Here is a 19247-nt window from a genome sequence, read left to right as displayed (position 1 = left end):
GGGGGGGGGGGGGGGGGGGGGGGGGGGGGGGGGGGGGGGGGGGGGACTTGGGCATGAGATCCTTGCTGCCTGTCTCTAAAATTCCACAGTACTCACAACTGTCCGGGGCTCCTCAAAGGTGGCAATGAGAATCTGCTTTGGGGGGGGGGATAGTGATGAGGTCAGCCATGTCAGGGGAGGCTCGAGGTGGGGCCTCCTCTTCTTCTTCCGCCCGGTGGTCTTCATACAAGGTGCTGATGTGCAGAAGGGGGTGGGGGGAGTTGTGGCTCAAGACAGCCATGGATTCAGGCTTCACAAGGCCAGGAGTGACACTGGTCGGGGGCCCAGGGACCCCAGTAGTTGTGGTGGGAGGGCAGGTATGGAAGGATCCTGGAGGGGGTGGCATGGCCCGGCACGGCTCCACTGGGTACAGGATTTCTTTTTCTAGGCCTGGGGGATCTGAAAACAGGATCAAAAACACCAGTGTCAAACTGTCTCTATCTTCTTCTAGACTATAGATATCTGCCCCCCAACCCCCCCAGATGCTCTCAGCTACGCCTCTAGCAGGGGCAGGGGCTGCACCCAGACATCCACATTTTCTCACCCCATTCCCCTGTGACCAAAAGCACAAACTGGAATGAGTTCTCATCACAACGCTCCCTCCTGCACAGGGCTAGGGTACAGGGGTGCAGGGAGAGCTTTATAAAACTGAAGGCCCATCTGAGATGGGAATTCTGATGCGGTACGACTTCACCTTTTCCTTGTTTTTTTTTTTTTTTTTTTTGGTAGCAAGAGAGAGAAGTTAGATGGGGATAAGAGAGGATCATAGATTTAGACGTGCAAGGACCTTAGGGGCCATTCCCTTCATTTTACACAGGAGGAAGTTGTTACATTGTTTTTCCTTCTCAGGCACAAAACAGTTAATGAATTGCTCAAGGTCACAAAGTAAGCACCTGAGGAAGGATTTGAACTCAGGTCGCCCTGACTCCAAGCCCAGCATTCTATCATGTTGTCTCTCTGTCTTAAGGGAATACCCTAAGATAGACATGCCATGGACTTCCTAATTGGCTTCATGAGGCTGGCATCATAGAATGGACTAGTGAGCTTGATCTTGAGTGAATCTGTGTGAGGTATTTGGAGCGGGGGGAGGACACACCATTCTCCTGGGATCTCAAAGCAGCTCCATGCCATGGCCCGGGTAGAAAGCCTCACTGTTGTGTGTTTAGGGCCACCTGTTATGGGACTGTGGAACTTGTGTGATTTTGAAGCACGTGATGAAAAGAAGGGGGAAGCAGGTGCCCAGAAGGACCCTAGGGATGGTGGCAGTGGCAGGGGAAGGGGGTCCAGAGCCCAGGGACTCAGGAAAATCTGGGAAGTTAGTTCCAGGGCCTGCGGATAGGCCTTGGTGATAGACCGGAGAAGAGTCACAAAGTTGTGAAATGTGAAAATCATAAGGCCAAAGGTAAAGGGGCTGCCTTCTGGGCAGAGGAGCTGATCCGCCTGGACGGTGGATCTGGATCAGCCACGAAGAAAGGCAAGGTTTAAGGCTGGATCCTGTAAACTCCCCATGGGAGCAGCCAGTCACCAGCCAAAGGCCTTCCCAAAGAATGCTTATTCATAGCTTCAGGAGGTTGGGGAAGGCCCAAAACACTACCACCTAGAAGGGACCTTAGAGAGAGCATCTATTTCAACCTCCTAACTTTACAAATGAGGAAACTGAGGCCCAAAGAGGTTCAGTGATTTGCCCAAGGTCACACAAGTGAGTGGCCAGCTCTTTTGACTTTTGGATCCAACCCTCTTCCCTCCATACTGGGCAGCCACCAAGCAGGCTATAAACAAACATGGCGGACATACCTATGGGAGAGACTGGGCCCTCCTAGAAAGTGGTGGGGCTGATGTTATACAACCCAGCACTGGGGACCTTCTAGTGGTGCTGGTGCTTACTGGCCCCTTCCAGCTTTGCTGGAGAACTACTGAAGAATGGGGTCTGTGATGGAGCTAATACGTGACCCAGGATCCAAAGGAAACGTTCTTGCAGGGCCTGGTGCTCAAGATAACTGAACACTCACGTACAGGCATGTTGCCTTTACGTCAGTGCCTGAAGGCAGTGGTCCAAGGGAAGTGAGCCTTGAGTTCCACGCTCCTAGGACAGCAGGGATGCCTGACAAAGGCCTCACCAGTCTGGATCCATTTAGGTGGCAGAAGAAAATAGCTGAGATGGTCCGTGGAGCATGTCAGGTTACTGAGTGTGAGAGCTGCCCTGGACTATAGGGCTGGGCTGACCACTGACTAGACAGGGTGCCTCCTTCCTCCGGCCTGGGGCTCTCTGAGGGCAAGTCTCATGGCTCTCCCTCAAACTGAGGACTCTCCTAGGGCAAGACTATGTCAGAGCAGTAACTGGCAATTGGGGTGCCCAGGACAAGCTTGGTGGAATGTTCTCTCCACTAAACTTTTAAAGACAAACTTGGGTGGGAGGGGGAGGTATTGCTGATCAGTTGTGCCAGACGCTTTGTGACCCCATGTACCACAGCACACCTGGCCCTTCTGTCCTCCACTATCCCCCAAAGTCTGTCCAAGCCCATGCTCATTGCTTCCACACCCCTCTCTCCATCTCATTCTCTGCTGTTCCCTTCTCCTCTTGCCTTCAATCTTTCCCCAACACCAGGGTCTTTTCCAAGGGGAAGGCACAGCCGGGTGCGGAGCCCGGAGAGATGTGGGCTGGAGTTCCACTTCAGATACTTACTGGTGTTCTAACTCTGGGCAAGTCCCTCCCCTTATCTGGGCCTCAGGATCATCATCTATATAATGGGGATAATAATAGCCAGAGTACTTACCTAACAAAGTTATTGTGAGGCTCAAACGAAATGATGTCTGTAAGGGCTTCGTAAGCCTTAGAAAGCCCTGTAAACATCAGGACTGTTATGCTTGAAGAGGGCCCCAAATCCTGAGTCTTCTCTTTAAGCGAAACATCCCCAGTGCTTTCAAGAAATCTTCATTCAGTCTGCTTGGTCCCTGGCTTTCTCCCCATCCCAGCTGCCCTTCTCTGGATAATCTACAGCAGGGCTGTCCAGGGGCTCTTGGCCCGAGCCCTGGTGTGGCCCCCCAAACCCCCTAGTAGGCCTAAGCCACATTAAAATGTCATTAAGAAATGTTTAACAAAATAAACAAAAATGCAATACAACACAGACAATGCTAATTTGAGGCTGTCTAGGTCAATATGTGCCTATTTCCATTTGGGTTTGATACCACGGCCTCCCAGTTTGCCAGCACTCTCACAGAGTCCTGAGCTCTGGACCCACAACATTCTAGATGTGGTCAGACCAGGACTGTGCCCCCCTTATTCCTGAGCACCTCCTTTGGGCAGCTGAAGACCACATTATTTTGGAGCCATAGAGGGCACTATATCACCCTGCTGATTCACAGTGAGCCTGCAGTCCATTGAAACTCCTAGAACTTTTTCATAAGAAATGTTGCATAGCTATATGTCACCAGTCCTGTATGTGTGCAGGTGGGATATTGAGCATGTGTGTTCAACTTTCTACCTTCTCCCTATTAAATTTCATTTTATTGGATTTAGTCTATCATTCTAGCATATCAAAAAATGTTCAATTCTGACCCTGTCATCATCAGGCATATTATCTCTTCCTCCCAGATTTGGCATGCATATAGTCTATGCCTATATTAAAGTCATGGGTAAGCATTTTAGATTGGATAGGACCAAGTACAGAGCCCACTGGGAGACTTGTCTTGAGGTCCCCATCCAACATAATGCATTCATGACTACTCTTTGGGTTCAGGCATCCACTGACTTCTGAATCTATCTAACTGCACTACCATTTAACTCAACATTTCTTGTCCAAGGAGGGCATGACAGTCTTGGTTAAATGCTTTGCTGAAATCGAGTTAAAGTTTATCTAGGGCATATCTCTAATTGACCAATCCATTAACCCTGTCAAAACAGGAAATGAGGTTAGTCTGGCATGACCTATTCTGGATGAAGCAAGACGGACTCTCAGCGATTGCTGTTTCCCTTTCCAACCTGGTCTGCCACTCCTTTAACTGTATCTTCTAGACTTCTGATAGGAACCCAAGTCAGGTTCATTAGCTTATCATCTGAAGAAACCATCTTTTCCCCCTGTATGAACACTAGGGCAACATTTACCCTTCTCCAGGACCTTGGTACCTTTTCCATTCTCCATACCTTCCCACAAATCGCCAAGAGCTGCTTAGCAATTACATCTATCACTTATTATATCACCTAGTGTGTAGCTTATCTGGGCCTGGTAACTTGACTTCTCTGAAGGCACCTTGTTTTTCCTCTCTTGCCATTTCCACATTTTTCTCAGATTTTAATTGATTGTTGGTCAGTTTTGCTTTTCTGTTCCCAATCAGAAAATCATTCTTTTTTTACAGAGAAAACATAAGTAAAGAATTAAGTAGTTCTTCCTTTCCTCCGTTGTCTCCTTTAGTCATTATCCTATCTACCTTGAGCAGTGCTATCCCTTTTTCAATCTTCTTTTCATCCCTAACACGGGAAGGCCCTCTTTGTTGTCCAAGCTTTCTCTGCTGGCCTCGGTTCCTTCTGGCCTTTAGCCCTCTGCTGCTGCTTTTTCATATTTGTCTTCAATCGTGTCCTTCTTCCATTTTCTGTACGTTGCCTTTTTCAAATCTAAGTTGGCCAATGAGTTCCTATGTCCAACATTAGTCAATTCAGGGAACCTCCCCCTTTATTCCTGATTGGAGTCCTTTGTATTTGTGTTGTTAGAATGTCATGCTTTGGAAGAACATCACATTCTTCTCAGGTCAACTTCCCTGGAGAGTTTTAGACCATGAGTTACGGGCTATCCTTCCTACAGAGCCTTTGAAATCCGCTTTCTCAAACTCTCAGATGCAGCTTTCTTCCCCCGACTCATCTATCACAAACTTGAACGTGCAGGGCTCCCTTCCAAGGTTCCCGCCATTTCTATTTCAGCACCAGCTGCATCATCTTTGCCAGTCAGAATCAGCTCCAGACCGGTAGTCCCCCTCACTCACTTCCTCCACCGGATTCCTTGACTGTTAAAGCCAAGTTGAGAAGTGAGCGGCGTGACTTTTGGCAGAGTGAGCACCAGAACACCACAGAGATCTAAGAAGAGCTAAGGTCTTCCATCCCTTCTCTATCAAGTGGGGACGCTGGCTTCTGGATCATTTTCTAGGACTTATCTTTCAGCTCTTCATTGTGGCCAGGTGATCTGTGATGGATTCCAGCCACATCACTTCAGATCGCCTCTCTCACGAGACATTTCTCCACCTTCCTCCACTTCATAACTCTCCTTACATGAATATATTTCTCACACGAGTCCTATTCCACATATCCTTTCATTGGTTCATTTTCTTCTGACGTCTGAATACCTTTCCATTATTCCTGCATTTCTGCCGTGACTGATCTCCCACATCTCAGAACTTCTCCGGATGCTGACTTTGCCTCCTTTTTCAGTCGATTTGCTCTTTCTTTTCCCGCACTGTTGGCTGGATTTCTTTTCCTTGAGTAACCCCTATGAGTTACTGTTCTCTCCACTAACAGTTGCCTTCAGTCTCTTGGTCTCCAGCTTGGCAGATCTATATGGGAAGGTTTTTTCCCCTTCCATTTTCAGTTTAAAACCCTTTGGATTTAATCTGCAAGTCTCTAAAGAAATTAGCTTGAAAAGGCTAAGGTCCCCCACTGCATCCTGGGCCATCTCCAGTTGTCCTGATCCATATCTGGCCACTGGACCCAGATGATTCTGGAGGAGAAGGCGAGGCTGGAGACTTTGCACAGCTCTGCCTCCCTCAAATCAAGTCAATTACCTGTCACAGAATCACCTCCCTGATGTCATGGTTCTCTTCAAGAACAAACAGCAGCCTCTGTGAGTAGAGAAGAAACTGCCTCCTTCCAGTTGGGCAACCCTCCCTCCCTCCCTCCCTCCCTTCCTTCCTTCCTTCCTTCCTCTTCTTTTCCTTGTTTTCATTTTTTTCTCTTAAAGACCAGCCTTAACCCCAAATCACTTTGGTCAAAGACTAAGCCCTACTTGGTCAGTATTTTGGCCTGACTGGCTCAGAATGAATGTAAATAACAATTTTTTTTTTTTGCCAGAAACCTTGAGGGTCTTCCCCTCCCAGATCTCTTTTTTTTTTTTAAAAAGAGGCCATTCTTTACCTTATTTTTTATTAAGCCTTAATCTATGAAGGAGTGCTGCCTCAGTCAAACTGAGTCCTGTTAAAGACCTTATCTGGAAAAGGTCAAGGTCCCCCACCACATCCTGGGCCATCTCCAGTTGTCCTGATCCATATCTGGCTACTGGACCCAGATAGCTCTGGAGAAGAAAGTGAGGCTGGTGACTTTGCACAGCCCTCCCTCACTTAAATCTAATTTACCTGCATGTCACAGCATCACCTCCCCGATATCATGGTCCTCTTTAAGAATGAAGGACATAGGGCAGCTAGGTGACACAGTGGATAGAGCACCGGCCCTGGAGTCAGGAGGACCCGAGTTCAAATCCAGCCTCAGACCAAACATTTGACACTTACTAGCTGTGTGCCCCTGGGCAAGTCACTTAATCCCATTGCCTAGCCAAAAAAAGAAAAAAAAAAGAATGAAGGACAAACCACAGTAAGCAACTCTAAAGAAATTGATTTTAATGGTGCTCATGAGATAAACTTTACCCCTGGCAAAGAGCCCATCAGTCCAATATGTTCCATAAATCCAACTCTCGCTCTCTGACAGTGGATCACATTCTCTCATTAAGCTTCCACCTTCAACCAGAAGCAGTAAGAAAAACCTTACTTGTCCCCTAAGGTCTTCGGTTTCTCACTCAGGATTTCATCTTCCCCAGATATGCTTCACAGGTGCATTCTGGGGTATTATTTGTCCCCACACAAATCACCAAGAGCGCACAGTGTTTCCCCGGCTTGGCAAGGGTTAGGAAGGGGTCACATCCAGGGTACATGCCCTGGGAAGGGAGAATGCCTCTTAACGGTTCCATTAACAAAGACTCAGCAACCACCACCAAGCACCAACATTTGTCTCCTCTTGCTCTGACCGGTGCTGGGTGATAGACATCTTTCTGGTGCCCTGAGGGACTCAGATTCCTTGGCCACCGAAGCTTCTTCTTCTGGGATCACAGTTCACCCTCTTTGGGATGACACTCATATCTACTACATTGTTCCAAACGTATTCCACGGTCCTTCCCTTCCTTCCCTACCCTCCTGATACAGGTAAGGATTCCCCAAGAATGAAAGGATCCTAGCAGAGCTCAAAGGGACCCAGGAGGCTATCTTTCTTTTTCTTTTTCCTTTGGAACTTTTCTTCCATTACTTTAAGGAAAGGTGCCTTCCTCTAGCCCTTCCATGTCTTCCCCTAGGAGGGAGGCACGTCTTGTGCCTTGTGCACTCACAGCTGTTACCCACCACTAACAGAAGCACCCACTCAGCCGAAACCATGCTTGGTGGTGGATAAGGTTTCAGTTCTCCAATAGGCTTGCACGTAGTAGGTGCGTGTTGACTGACTGGTTTACTAATGAGGCCGTTTCAGGGAACCGCCTTGTAGCTGGCCCATACTGTGTCCTGCTGCAGAGTCAGGATTGTTTGCTGTGTTATGAGCTGAGTCCTGCAAGAGCTCTAATGCCGAGAACAGCTGCCCAGGAAAGGAAAGTCTCTGAGATTTGGATTCTACAGAAGTGAGACACCTAGGCACCTCTTCCTTCTGGTCAGACGCTGGAGATGCTCCCTCCCTACATCCTGCTTCTTCCATTATCTTCAGGTTAAACCAGCTTCCTTGGCACCCCCTGAGACACTGCCACCGAGTGTCCTCTGAAGGAATTTTGAACTCCCAAATTAGTGACGGAGGGTCCCTGAGGGTTTCTGGATTCTCTCTTTGACTGGTTCACCGAGAAGGATGAGGCCACTTCAAAAGAACAAGGACTGTTCTATTTCATTTGCCAAGTATCATCAAAGAATACTCTGTCCCCCATCTATGAACCTTCCATCCAGAGGCACTCCTCCCTTTATACTGCTGAACCCTGTTAAAACGCTTCTTGACCCCTCTGAATGGAAATCTTTCTCCTGCTTCCCATGTGTCTGTCCCCCTGCCTTCTTGTGCACAGGCTACTGAACACAAACTCCCCCCCTTCCAAGGCTCAGCGTGGCCATGGTGAGCACCTGGGTGGCACAGTCCGGCGGCAGGGCTGGGCATGCTCAGAGGATGCCTGGTCCCTGTAACCCCCCCCCCCCCCAGGCTGGTCCTCTTGTCTGGCTCCACCCTCTCCTGCTAACGTGCTGAAAATAAAGCCAAACTAAACAAAAACCAGCCCAACCCTAATTCCAAGGCAGTCACCCGATTTTAGGTCCTTCCTATGATTCTGGCCCAGAGTCTTCGGTGGTTCCGAACCTGTTCTCCTGAGTAAAGCACACACACAGCCTTTAGGGCCGGGGGTTTCCTGGCAGATCAAAGTCCCCTGTTCCTATTTCTAGGATCATGGCTATGTTCGGAAGGACAGCGGCCTCTGCATGTCTAGTCCTCGGGTGAGGAGGAAATTATCTCTTATTTTTGGATGACGGCCTTAATTTTTTTTTTTTTTTTTTTTTTTTTGGTAATGACCTGCGGGTCTTGGTTCTCCTTGCCTTCCCGCTCCCATCCTGTCCATCCCTGAGTTGACCTCTCTTCGCCCCACCCCTGCCCCACCCTCCTACCTTTGGCAGGCGCCATGCTGCGGGTGCCTCCGCAGTCCTCCGCCTGGGTGAGGAAGGCACCCTCTTGGCTCTTGGAGGCGGGTAGGGCAGCAATGCGCGGAAGATCTGGTTTAGGCTTCTTGCTGCTGAGGATGTAGGGATGGACGTCCAGGGAGAAATGCCTGGCGTGCTTCTTCTCGCTGCTTGCGGACGGCGGGGCGGAGGGGGGGCCGGAGGTCGTGGGGTCTCCGGGCCCAGCCCCCTTGTGGTGAGCAGCCCGGGCGTCCAGCAGGGGCGCAATGAGCGTGTCGGTGGCAGTCTTCCTCCTCACGGGCTTGGGCTTGTCCGCCTTGTGATTCTCCACCTTCATGATGGCCAGCTGCTCCTTGAAGGGCTGGGGCAGGGGGTTGCTGGTGGGGATCCACTTCATCTTTTTGCGGGGGCGCTTGACGACGGGGGGCTCCCCCGCATCGCCCTCGGCGGGGTTGGCGCTGGGGTCCACCGTCTGAATGCCCGAGTCTCGCACCGTGGGGGTGGCGTCGTGATTGGACTGAGCCAGGGCGGCCAGCAGCTGCCGCACCACGTTGTCGTACATGAGGTCGCTCTCGTTGGTGATAAAGTCTAGCCGGTTGAGCGACTTGATGTGGTCCCGGTTCTCGTTGCAGAACATGGCCAGGATGTTGATGTCGCAGAACTGGGAGCGGCGCCACTGCCGGCGCGTGCGGATGCCCACCTTGTGCAGCTTGTCGAAGATGAAGTTGCTCTTGCGGAAGATGAAGAGGTGGATGAGGTTGACGAGGATGATGAGGTTCATAAAGCAGAGCAGGACGATGTCCACGCCAGCGATGATCCGCTGCAGCTGCACCGAGGGCAGCTTGCAGCTGACGCGCACCGGGCCCCGGGGGCCGTCGGGGGGCTCGCCCAGCGCGCACGTGAACTCGTTCTGCTTCTGCGTGGCGTAGTAGGTGCACAGGTAGCTGATGGGGACCACGCTCAGGAGCAGGATGAGCACGTGCCGCGCGAGGTAGAGCTTGGCCAAGAAGTTGCTGCGGCCCCGGCGCTCCAGGTACTTCTCGAACAGGTTCTGCTCCGGGCTCTTCTCCTTCTCGGCATTCTCAATGATCTCCCGCTTCTCCCGCTCCGTGATGCCGGGGCCCTTGGACTGGATCTGCTTCTCAATCTTGGGGGCCCGGCCCTCCGCCGCCCGATGGTAGCAGTTATCGATCTCCTGGAGAAGGAAGTTGAGCTCGGAGGTGAGGCGGGTGGAGGCCAGGAACTCCCAGCCCAGGGCCGGGACGTACATGATGCCGGCAAACGCCAGCAGGGCATAGGGCAGGAACTTGTGCTCGAAGAGGGAGGGCCAGTGGCTGGAGTCCACCCCGGGCAGGGCATCCCTAAGCTCTGTCCAACAGTAGCCACGTGCATAGAGGGCCTGGTCACGGGTGAAGTTGTGAGGGGTATAGCAGTAGATGGGTTCCTCTGGAGGGCAGAGAGGAGAGACACGGCTCAGGGTCATGGCAGGGATGGGGAGGGGTCCACAGTGCTCATCCCTCCTGGCAAAGGGAGGGCAGAGATTGGGGTGGGCACTGAAAGAAACATTTACACAGTATTCATGTCCAACGAGGGGACCGATAATTTTCCTTTATCCCCATCCACCTGTCCCTGGGGTTTAGGGGTTTTTATCTGAACTCGGAGACTGGCCCAGGGCAGACCTCGGCTGGGGAGAGGAGGAACTCTGAGTGGCCCAGCCACTACAAGGACTGGCAGGCTGTACAGTCTGGGAGCCTGCCCTCTCATTCTCCCCCAGCTTCTTCCATGGAAGGTACGTGACTTCGACTACAAATGACCCAGGGCCATTCTCTCAAATGTCCTCCTATAATAATACTAATTCCTCATATTCCTGAAGTTTCCAAAACAAGGCTATAAAAAGATCATATAGTAAAACCTAGTCATTTTACAGGTGAAGGAAGTGAGGCCTATGGAGAGATTTGTCCCAGCTCACACTGTCAGCAGACAGGAAAAAAACACCCAATTCTGACACCTGTGCCTGTGTGACCTTGAGTCTGTTACTCAGTGCCTGTTTGCACATCTGTAAAATTGGGGGGGGGGTAGATGACCTCTAAGGTGTCTTTTGGGTCTAGCCCTAGGAACCTTTGACCCTAAGCTTCACAGCTGTAATTTTGTCTGATGCCCAAGGACTCTAAAGCTTGTGTCCCGCCCTTGACATAGGCCACTTTCCCATAGGAGCCTCAGATAGTTGTGTGGGAGAGATGGTAGAAGATGAGCTGAAGAAATGGAGAAGGGCAAATGTCCTGATTTCCAAAAAAGGAGAGAAGTTAGAGTCTGTAAATGACAAACTGGGGAGTCTGGTTTTGATTTGGGGCAAAATTCTAGAGCATAGCATTAAAAGGATGGTTAGTGAATATCTGGAAAGGGAAGCAGTGATCACAAAGTTTAGCATTACTCACCATGAACAAGTCACACAAGACCAACCTCTTTTCCTTTTTGGAGGGCAGGATTATTGGACTACTAGATTGAGGAAATGCTGCAGATAGAGTTAACTGAGATTTCAGCAAAGCACTTGACACAATCTTTCATGTCATCATTGTGGACAAAATGAAAAAAAAAGTAGAGTAAGTGAAATATGATGAGGGGCATTCATTACTGGTCAATAGGCTAGGTTGGATGTCAACTCATGAGGAGGTCTTCAGTGGGGTGCCCAAGGGATCTGTATTTGGATTTGTGCTATTAAATATTTTTTTTTTGTCAATGATTCATATAAAGGGATAGAAGGTATGCTTACTACATCTATAGATGACATACATCTCAGAGGCACAGCCCATGCACTGGGTGACAGGATAAAAAAAAAGTCTTGATAGGTTAGAAAATTGGGCTTAAAGGTAAAAATGAATAGGGATGAATATAAAGTCCTACAATTGGTTTCAAAAACATCAGCTCCACAGGTACAAAATGGGGAAAGGGCAGCTTGTTCAACGTCCAGTTGGAAAAAAGATCGAGGGCATTTAGGGACCTCTCAGCTCCATACCAGTCACCATTGTGATACGGCAGCCAGGAGCGCAGGTGGCTGATGTGATTAGGCATGTACCTATCAGACAGATTATACGGACACTGTGGCCAGGATGGTTTGGGGGGAAGAGACTGGAGGCCTGACAGCCTATCAGGAAGGTGTTACAATAGTTCAGACAAGAGATGAGGAGGGTGTGAATTAGGGTGGGGGTTGTGGATATGAAGGAGGAAATGGAAATGACATTCAGTTCAGCAATAGTTACTTATTAAGGGCCTACTATGTATGGGCAGCTAGGATAGAGCGCCAGGCCTGGAGTCAGGAAGACTCCTCTTCCTGAGTTCAAAGCTGGCCTCAGACACTTAGTAGCTGTGTGACCCTGGACAAGTCACTTCACCCTGTCTGCCTCAGTTCCTTGTCTATAAAATGAGCTGGAGAAGGAAATGACAAACCACTCCAGTATCTTTGCCAAGAAAACTCCAATTGGGTCACACAGAGTCAGATACAAATGAAATGGCTAAACAGCAAAACTACGTATTAGGTAGTGGAGGCACAAAGCCAAAAGACGATAGACACGGTCCCCACACTCAAGGCACGTATTCTATAGGAATAGACATTGTGGAAATAGAATTGAGAGAATGAAATGATTGAATGTTTGCAGCCCCAAGCACAGAGCTGAATGCCCAGCTGAGAGCAGGGATTCCCCCCACCTCCTGGACAGGAGCTATTCTCCTCATCCTTAGTTTCCTTGAACGTAGGAATCAGCCTACAAGTGTCCTTAGGCTGACAGAGAAGGAAGGACAGGCGGTAGTCTTTGAAGACTGAGTTCACTTCCTGCGTTGCCCCAAATGGTCACTAGCCTACCTCCCAAATAAAAAAATGGTTAAGGCTGCCCCCCACTTCCTGTATCCCTCCTCTCACTGCACCACCAAATCCTTGTTGGATTTCTCTAACTGAACGTATCTCAAATCCAACTCCCTTTGGGGGGAAATGCCTCTTTATTAACTGATCCCATTTCCCAAGAGCCATAAAAGAGCCTGAAAATTATCCTTTCTGGGGGAAAAAAACCAGGAAAAGGTTTGCCTCTGTCTGTTCCATCGGCCATCACTGGCCAAAGCAGTTCTTGACCACGGGCCTGAGCCTGTCCCTCCCCTGGGGGTCACGGCCATGGGCTTCATTGCCTCCCAGGACTCTGGCTGGGGCCCTCTTTTCTACATTCTCTCAATTGGTGATCTCATCATCTCTCATGGGTTTAATGATCATCTCTACAGAGATGACTCCTAAATCTCGTGCCTTTTGGACATCTCCATTTGGATATCCTATGGGCATCTCAAATCTGACAGGTCCAAAGCTGAACCTATTTTCTGTCCCCCCAAACCCTTCCTTCTTCCCAAACTTCCTGTTACTGTCAAGGAGATCAGTCTCCTGGCTCCCAGTCATCCAGGCTCCCAGTCTGGGTGTCCTCCTCTGCTGCTCATTCTCCCTCATCCTCCATGTGCAATCATTGCCACATTGTTCTGTTTCCGCCCTCCACAACATCTCTCCAATCCATCCCCTTCTCTGCATTCACCTCATGACCACCGCCTTAATCCAAACCCTCATCGCTTCCTCATGGAGTATGCAGTGGTCTCCTGCTTGGTCTCTCTGCCTCATCTCTCCCCACTCTGATTCAGCCTCCGTCCTCCTGGCTGCCAAAGTGTATTGCCTAAAGCCCAGGTCCGGCCACGTCCCTCCCCTGCTCGATAAACTTTCGTGGTTCCCTATAGCCTTGATTCAGCATTTAAAGTCCTTCACAATCTGTCTTCTGCCTGTTTCCCAGTCTTAGTGCACACTGTTCTCCACACTCCCTACAATCCAGGCTTGCTATGTCCTCAGGCATAATGGAAATGCCATCTCTTGCCTCCTCGCCTTTGCATAGGCAGCTCCCTCCCTTGTGCCTGGAATGCCTTCTCTCCTCCACTTGCCCCTCTTTAGAATGCCCGAGCTCCTCTGAGGCTCAGCCCCAGAACTTTCTCTTCCAGGAAGTCTCTCTTGGTCTCTGCAGCCGCACCACATGCCACGCCCTCCTCCTGAGACTGCGCTCACTGACTGTACACATGTGTCTTCCCTGATACAAGGATAGGTTCCTCGGGGACTGGGATGTTTCCTTGTTGTTGTATTCCCGGAGCTTGATGCAGTGCCTGAAACAAAGCAGGTGCTGCAAATGAATGGGTGGTCTCCCTGTGGCCTGTTCTCCTCTGTCATGGCTTGGGAGCTGAGCTCTCCTGGGATTTCTCCCAGTCCACAGAAAGCATAGAGTGACCGCTGTGGTAAAGGAGGCGGTGTTGAAGAAGGTGGGAAAGCAAAGATGCGACAAAGAAATATGGGGGGGTACCCTCAAGCTCAGATGCAGGTGTGGGGCTCTGCTCCTCTGGGGCAGGGGAAGCTGAGGCTGGGCCAGTGTTAGGGGCCTGCAGGTTCAGTGGTGGTCTGAAGAGTGAGCGAATGCAGCCTCCAGCTCCCTTTAAGAGAGGCGTTGCCCATCAGCCCCACCAGACCCCATCAGGAACAGTGCGTCCGTTTCTGGATTCTACATTTTAGGAAGGGCATCAGCAAAAAGGCATGCCCAGAGGAAGATGGCTGGCAAGGAATGGGGGTGGAGAGGGTCGGGGACTTTCAAAACAAGCCGTTCCAGGATCAGCTGAAGGAACCGAGAATGTTTGGCCTAGAAAAGAGAAGTCGTGGGAGGCGGGGTGGAGATGAGGAAAGGGGGTGAGGGCTAATCACTGACTAACCGTAATTAAAGCCTGGCCACTTGGGAGAAGGAGTAGACAAGTTCTGCTGGGCACCAGAGAGCAGAGGTAGAGGCGTTGGGGAGAATGCACCGAAATGCAGATTTAGGTTTAATGGAAAGACTTTAATAATTGGGGCTGTCCCAAACTGGAACAGACTGCTTTGGGAGGATTGCCTCCCTTACTCTGGTGTCCTCCTGACCCCCTGGTGACCTCCTTCAGGCCCCACCCCCCAGAGCTGTCCCAAAAGGGAATGGGCTGCCTCTCAATGGAGCTCAAGTGGCACCCAGACAACACTGGTTGGGTCCATTGTGTGAAGGATGGATCCCGTGACCTCTATGACTGATGCATGATTTGGGACAAGTCACATCCCTCTTGAGATATCAGTTTCCTCATCTGCAAAATGGGGTTGCAGATGGTGGGAGTAGCTCCCTGCCTAGGTTGTCAGGAAGCTCAGAGCAGCTGAGAGTGAGGGAGAGGAAAGGAAGCCAGGAGAGTGTCAACAATTGGGGGACCAGAAAATGCCTCATGAAGCGATCAGCAGAAATTCGACCAACATCTCACACCACATGCCAAGATAAGGTCCGAATGCTGAGTGACTTAGACATACAGGGTGACGTCATGATCAAATCAGAGGAGCAGGAGAACATTAACAGATGTATGGATGACCAAACAAAGAGTAGAGAAGAGAAGATCCGAGAAGGCAAAACAAACTAATTTGATTATGTGAAATTAAAAAGGTTTTGCACAAACAAAATCAATCCAGTTGAAACGAGAAGAGTATTAGGTAACTATAAAAATGAAAATGAAAACCTTTGTAGCAGGTTTATGTAGGAAGAACTGATTTTAATGTATAAGACTAATAGTTATTCTCTAGTTGATAAATGATCAGAGGATATGAAGAAATGGTCTTCAGAGGAAGAAATCCAAACAAGAAATAACCATATAAAAATGCTCCAAATCACTAATAATTAGAGAAATGAAAATAAAGCAGCTTTGGAGTTCTACTTTATATCCATCAGATTGGCAAAGATGACAAAAAAGAAAATGGCAAATGTTGGAGGGGCTACAGAAAAACAGGCACACTAATGCATTGTTGGTGGAGTTGCAAATTAATTGGTCCGGCTATTCGGGAAAGCATTTTGGACCTATGCCTCCCCCCAATCACTAAATTGTGCCTGTCTTTTGACCGTGATGCTCCTACTAGGCCTCTGCCTCACAGAGATCAAAGAAGAAGAGAAAGGACCCTTATGTACAAAATATTAAAGAAGCTCTTTTTGTAATAGCTCCAAAGGAAAAAAAAAAACAAAAAAACTAAGGGCGTATCAACCTATTAGGGAATGGCTGAACAAACTATGGTATATGAATGGAATGGAAAATAATTACCTCTTAAGAAATGATAAAATGGAAGGTTTTAGGGACAAAAAGACTTGAATGAACGAAGGCAGGGTGAAGTGAGCAGAACCAAGAGAGCAATTGGTACCATAACAACAACATTATAAAGGAAAACAATTCTGAAAGACTTTGAAACAACTTTGGGAGCTCCAGTCATTGCAAAGTCAAACCTGTGGTGCAGAGGCCCAGGTGAAGCATGCTACCAGCCTCCTGCCAGGAGGGGAGGTACTCAAGACACAAAAGGAGACAGTTTTTTGGGCACGGCCAATTCAGGAGTTTGCTTTGTTAGACTTTACATCAGAAGGCTTATTTTTAAAATGAGGGAGGGGGAGGAAGGTGGGAGAGACAAAAAAAAAAAAGACACGTTAAGTGACAAAAGAAAATACTTTATAAACTAGATGACAGCTGGGGACCTTTGAAGAAAGACGTGCATCCTGAGAGACTGAGAGGGGGAAAGAGTGCACTCCTGGCATGGGGCACAGCCTGTGCAAATGTGCAGAGAGAGGAGATGGAACTGAGTTTGGAGAAGAGCAGGAAGGGCAGTGATGTGACATAAGATAAGATCAGGATCAGATGGCTGGAGGGCCTTAAACCCCAGACTTCGCATTTTAAGCTCCTCAATTGGAACTATGGAAGTTTTCTTAAAAGAAATAGGGAAATTGATTGGAAGAGCAGGTTTGGGGGTGGGGAATCAGTTCTGTTTTGGACATGCTGCATTTGAGATGCTAATGTTTTATCATAAAATTACTAAGGTTATTCTGAGTTCCCTAGGACAAAATGCAAACTTCTCTGGGGGACATTGAAAGCCCTTCATGAGCCTCTGATGAATCTTCCCAGGTTGATTTCACATTATTCCCCTTCACACACTACCCTACATCCCGGCCAAATGAGTCCATTTCCTGTTTCCTGTCCATCACATTTCGTCTTTGGCTTTGTGTCTTTGCACTGGCTGTGTTCCGTGCCTGGGATGCTCCCTCTCTCCTCTTAGAATCCCTAGCTTCTTTCCAGACTCTGCTCCAGGGCCACCTTCGACTGGAGGCCTTCCCTGATCCCCCCAGCTAAAAGCACCATCCCCTCTAAGGGGGATCCCTTCCATCTACTTGGATCTTCTACATGCTGAGATTACACACCAGCACATGCAAACACACACAGACACAGACACACACAGACACATACACACACACACACTCTCTAGCAGTCGGGCCCAGAGCAGACCTGAACCTGGTCAGGCTGGAGTCTCAGTAAGATCGTTTTGGCAGCTGGGAGCTCTGTGGATATTTTAAAAACAAAGCTAACTGACACATATTAAAATAATAATTATGAACATCATGAAAGTAGTAACTGGCTCATATACGACATTAAGGTCTCCAAAAAGCTTCACACACATTATCTCATCGGCACCGTTACTGCCCTCTGAACCATCAAAGGACCTCATTTTAGAGTCGGAGACCTTTAGAAGGGCCTTGGAGGTCATCTGGCCCAGCCTCCTGTTTGGCTCAGGAATGCCCTCTGAAGCATCCTTGTCATGGGGGTCATTCAGCTAATGCTTAAGCATTTGTAGTGAGGGAGTTCACATCTAGAAAAGTGAGCCTGCCCCACGGCTGGATGGCTGTCATCATTAGACAGTCCTCTTTCCATCCAGCCCGATTCAGCTTCCAGCACCTGCTCCAGCCTTCCTGAGCCAAGCAAAACAAGGGGAATTCCTCTTCCTTTCAAATGCCCGAAGGCAGCTATCATGTCATTTACACCCCTCCCCCCATTCCCTCCTCACCCACTCACATCTCCTTTTCTCCAGCTAAAAATCCCAATCTCCTTTCTTCCACAACAGAGCCCTAGATGGGCAGTTCTGACAGCTGCTGCCCAAACCCTGCCCCCAGCCCAGTCTCTTCTCAGTTTGGTGCCCCAGGGAAGTTGGGACTTGCCCACTGGGTTTACCCTCTGACTAGTTTCTCTATTGACCAAGAAGTATCAACCTGCTAGCCCCAATCGCCTTCTCCACGGAAGATATGTATCTATTTAAAGCGGGGTGATTTACCCTGAGTAAGTGCAAGTGTGTGCCCGGGTATTTCTGTACACTGGCACGTGTGCTGGGTGGCACGGTGGATGTCTGGGATCCCAAACCCGATTTAGATGTTCTCTGGTATCTCCCCTCCTTCAGCCTGGATAATGGAGAGATGCCTGCCAGCAACCTCTGCCTAGCTTTAGCCCTCTCTGGGGTTCTGTGCTACCAGAGGGCAGTGACCGTGTGTCAGGGCTTTTCCTTAAAGGAAGAGCTGAAAGTAATTTTAAGAGGTCACATGGGCACGGAGAAGCCACAGGAAGGCCCCAGCTAACCCAGGGCCCAGTGAAGGAGAGCCTCCTTCTGTGGCTGCTCTTGCCAGGCAACAGTTTCCCGGCGATGGGGCTAGGGATGCTCCCTGAGACCCAGGGCTTCCAGAAGCTCCCGAGGGAAGGGGTTTTAGTCCATTCCGAGGGGAAGTGCCCGAGGCCCTGGGGTTCTGAGCCAACTCCCAAAGGCCCAGCCAGCCTGCACTGTGCTTTCTGGCCCTCAGCCCCCTTGGAGCTGTCCAGCGTCAGGGCTGCCTTTTCTCCCTGGCAAGCTCCGCTCCGCTCCGCTGGTGGAGGGCTGTGGAGAGCCCCTCCGCCTCTACTCAGAGGCTGGGCAGTGAAAGCTGGGAGGGTCCGCACACCACCCGTGCCCCCATACAGACACACAGACACAGACACAGACACAGACACACAGACACACAGACACACAGACACACAGACACACACACACACACACACACACACACACACACGGACGTCCTTCCCCAACCCTTGGGCTTCTCTCTCTCTCTTCCCCCATCTCTCCATCTTAGGCAAAGAGCAGGGGAAGGCAAAGCTCGGGACGAGATAAAGGAGGCCAGGGGAATGGGGGGGCCGCGCGGGCCGCCCCCATCACCCCCCTCCCCCCCGGGGCCGGGCCCGGTCTTACCCGCGAAGTTCTTGGTGAAGACGAGCGTGACGAGCAGGATGGGCACGAGCACGGTGCCGATGGTGACCACGCGGTCGAATGGCAGCTCGAGTTTGAGCTGCAGCAGCAGCGCGGCCAGCGCGCCCGCCTTGTCGTCCTGGGCCCCGGGCAGGATGAGCTCCCGCAGCTTCTCTCCCGCCAGCAGCGCAGTCGCCATGTCCGCGGGCTGCTCCAGCAGGTGGTGCATGGAGGGGCGCGGGGCCCGGCCGGCGGCCCGGGACGGGGAGGCCTGGGGGGCGGCGGGGAGCCCGGCGGGCCCCCGGCCCCGCGGCGCTCAAGTTCAAGGCTCGGCGGCTGGCCGGCCCGGGGGGCGGAGGCGGGGGCGCCCTGCTCCGGGCCTGGCACCGGGCCTGGCACCGGCCCGCGCCCTGCCTCG

At 50.4% G+C, this 19247-nt stretch overlaps 1 protein-coding gene across 2 annotated transcripts; it reads right to left on the bottom strand.

The window, feature by feature from the left end:
- Window positions 1-45: 45 nt before the first annotated feature.
- On the bottom strand, window positions 46-19058 carry PANX2 (pannexin 2). 2 transcript variants are annotated; one of them, XM_027854334.1, is made up of 3 exons: window positions 18833-19058; window positions 8686-10143; window positions 46-438 (listed from the first exon to the last, which is right to left on the bottom strand). In XM_027854334.1, exons 1-3 carry the CDS (start codon window positions 19056-19058, stop codon window positions 113-115), a joined length of 2010 nt encoding a protein of 669 aa, XP_027710135.1. In that variant the 3' UTR covers window positions 46-112. The 2 variants fall into 2 exon arrangements, with proteins under 2 accessions (XP_027710135.1, XP_027710136.1); XM_027854335.1 differs by lacking the exon at window positions 46-438 and adding an exon at window positions 6612-7900.
- Between the last annotated feature and the right edge of the window lie 189 nt (window positions 19059-19247).

This window comes from Vombatus ursinus, unplaced genomic scaffold, assembly GCF_900497805.2.
Source record: "Vombatus ursinus unplaced genomic scaffold, bare-nosed wombat genome assembly UNPS02010394.1, whole genome shotgun sequence".
Classification (NCBI taxonomy): Eukaryota; Metazoa; Chordata; class Mammalia; order Diprotodontia; family Vombatidae; genus Vombatus; species Vombatus ursinus.
Note: the sequence above shows the minus strand (reverse complement) of the source record. Positions and strands in the feature narration are given on the sequence as shown.

Bases quoted from the DNA above. Each gene is read 5' to 3' on its own strand.
- PANX2 (XM_027854334.1), bottom strand. From the start codon at position 19,058: ATGCACCACCTGCTGGAGCAGCCCGCGGACATGGCGACTGCGCTGCTG. The intron at 10,144-18,832 runs GTAAGACCGGGC...TCTGCCCTCCAG, and splicing joins CTTCACCAAGAACTTCGCGG to AGGAACCCATCTACTGCTAT. The intron at 439-8,685 runs GTAGGAGGGTGG...TCCTGTTTTCAG, and splicing joins CAGCATGGCGCCTGCCAAAG to ATCCCCCAGGCCTAGAAAAA.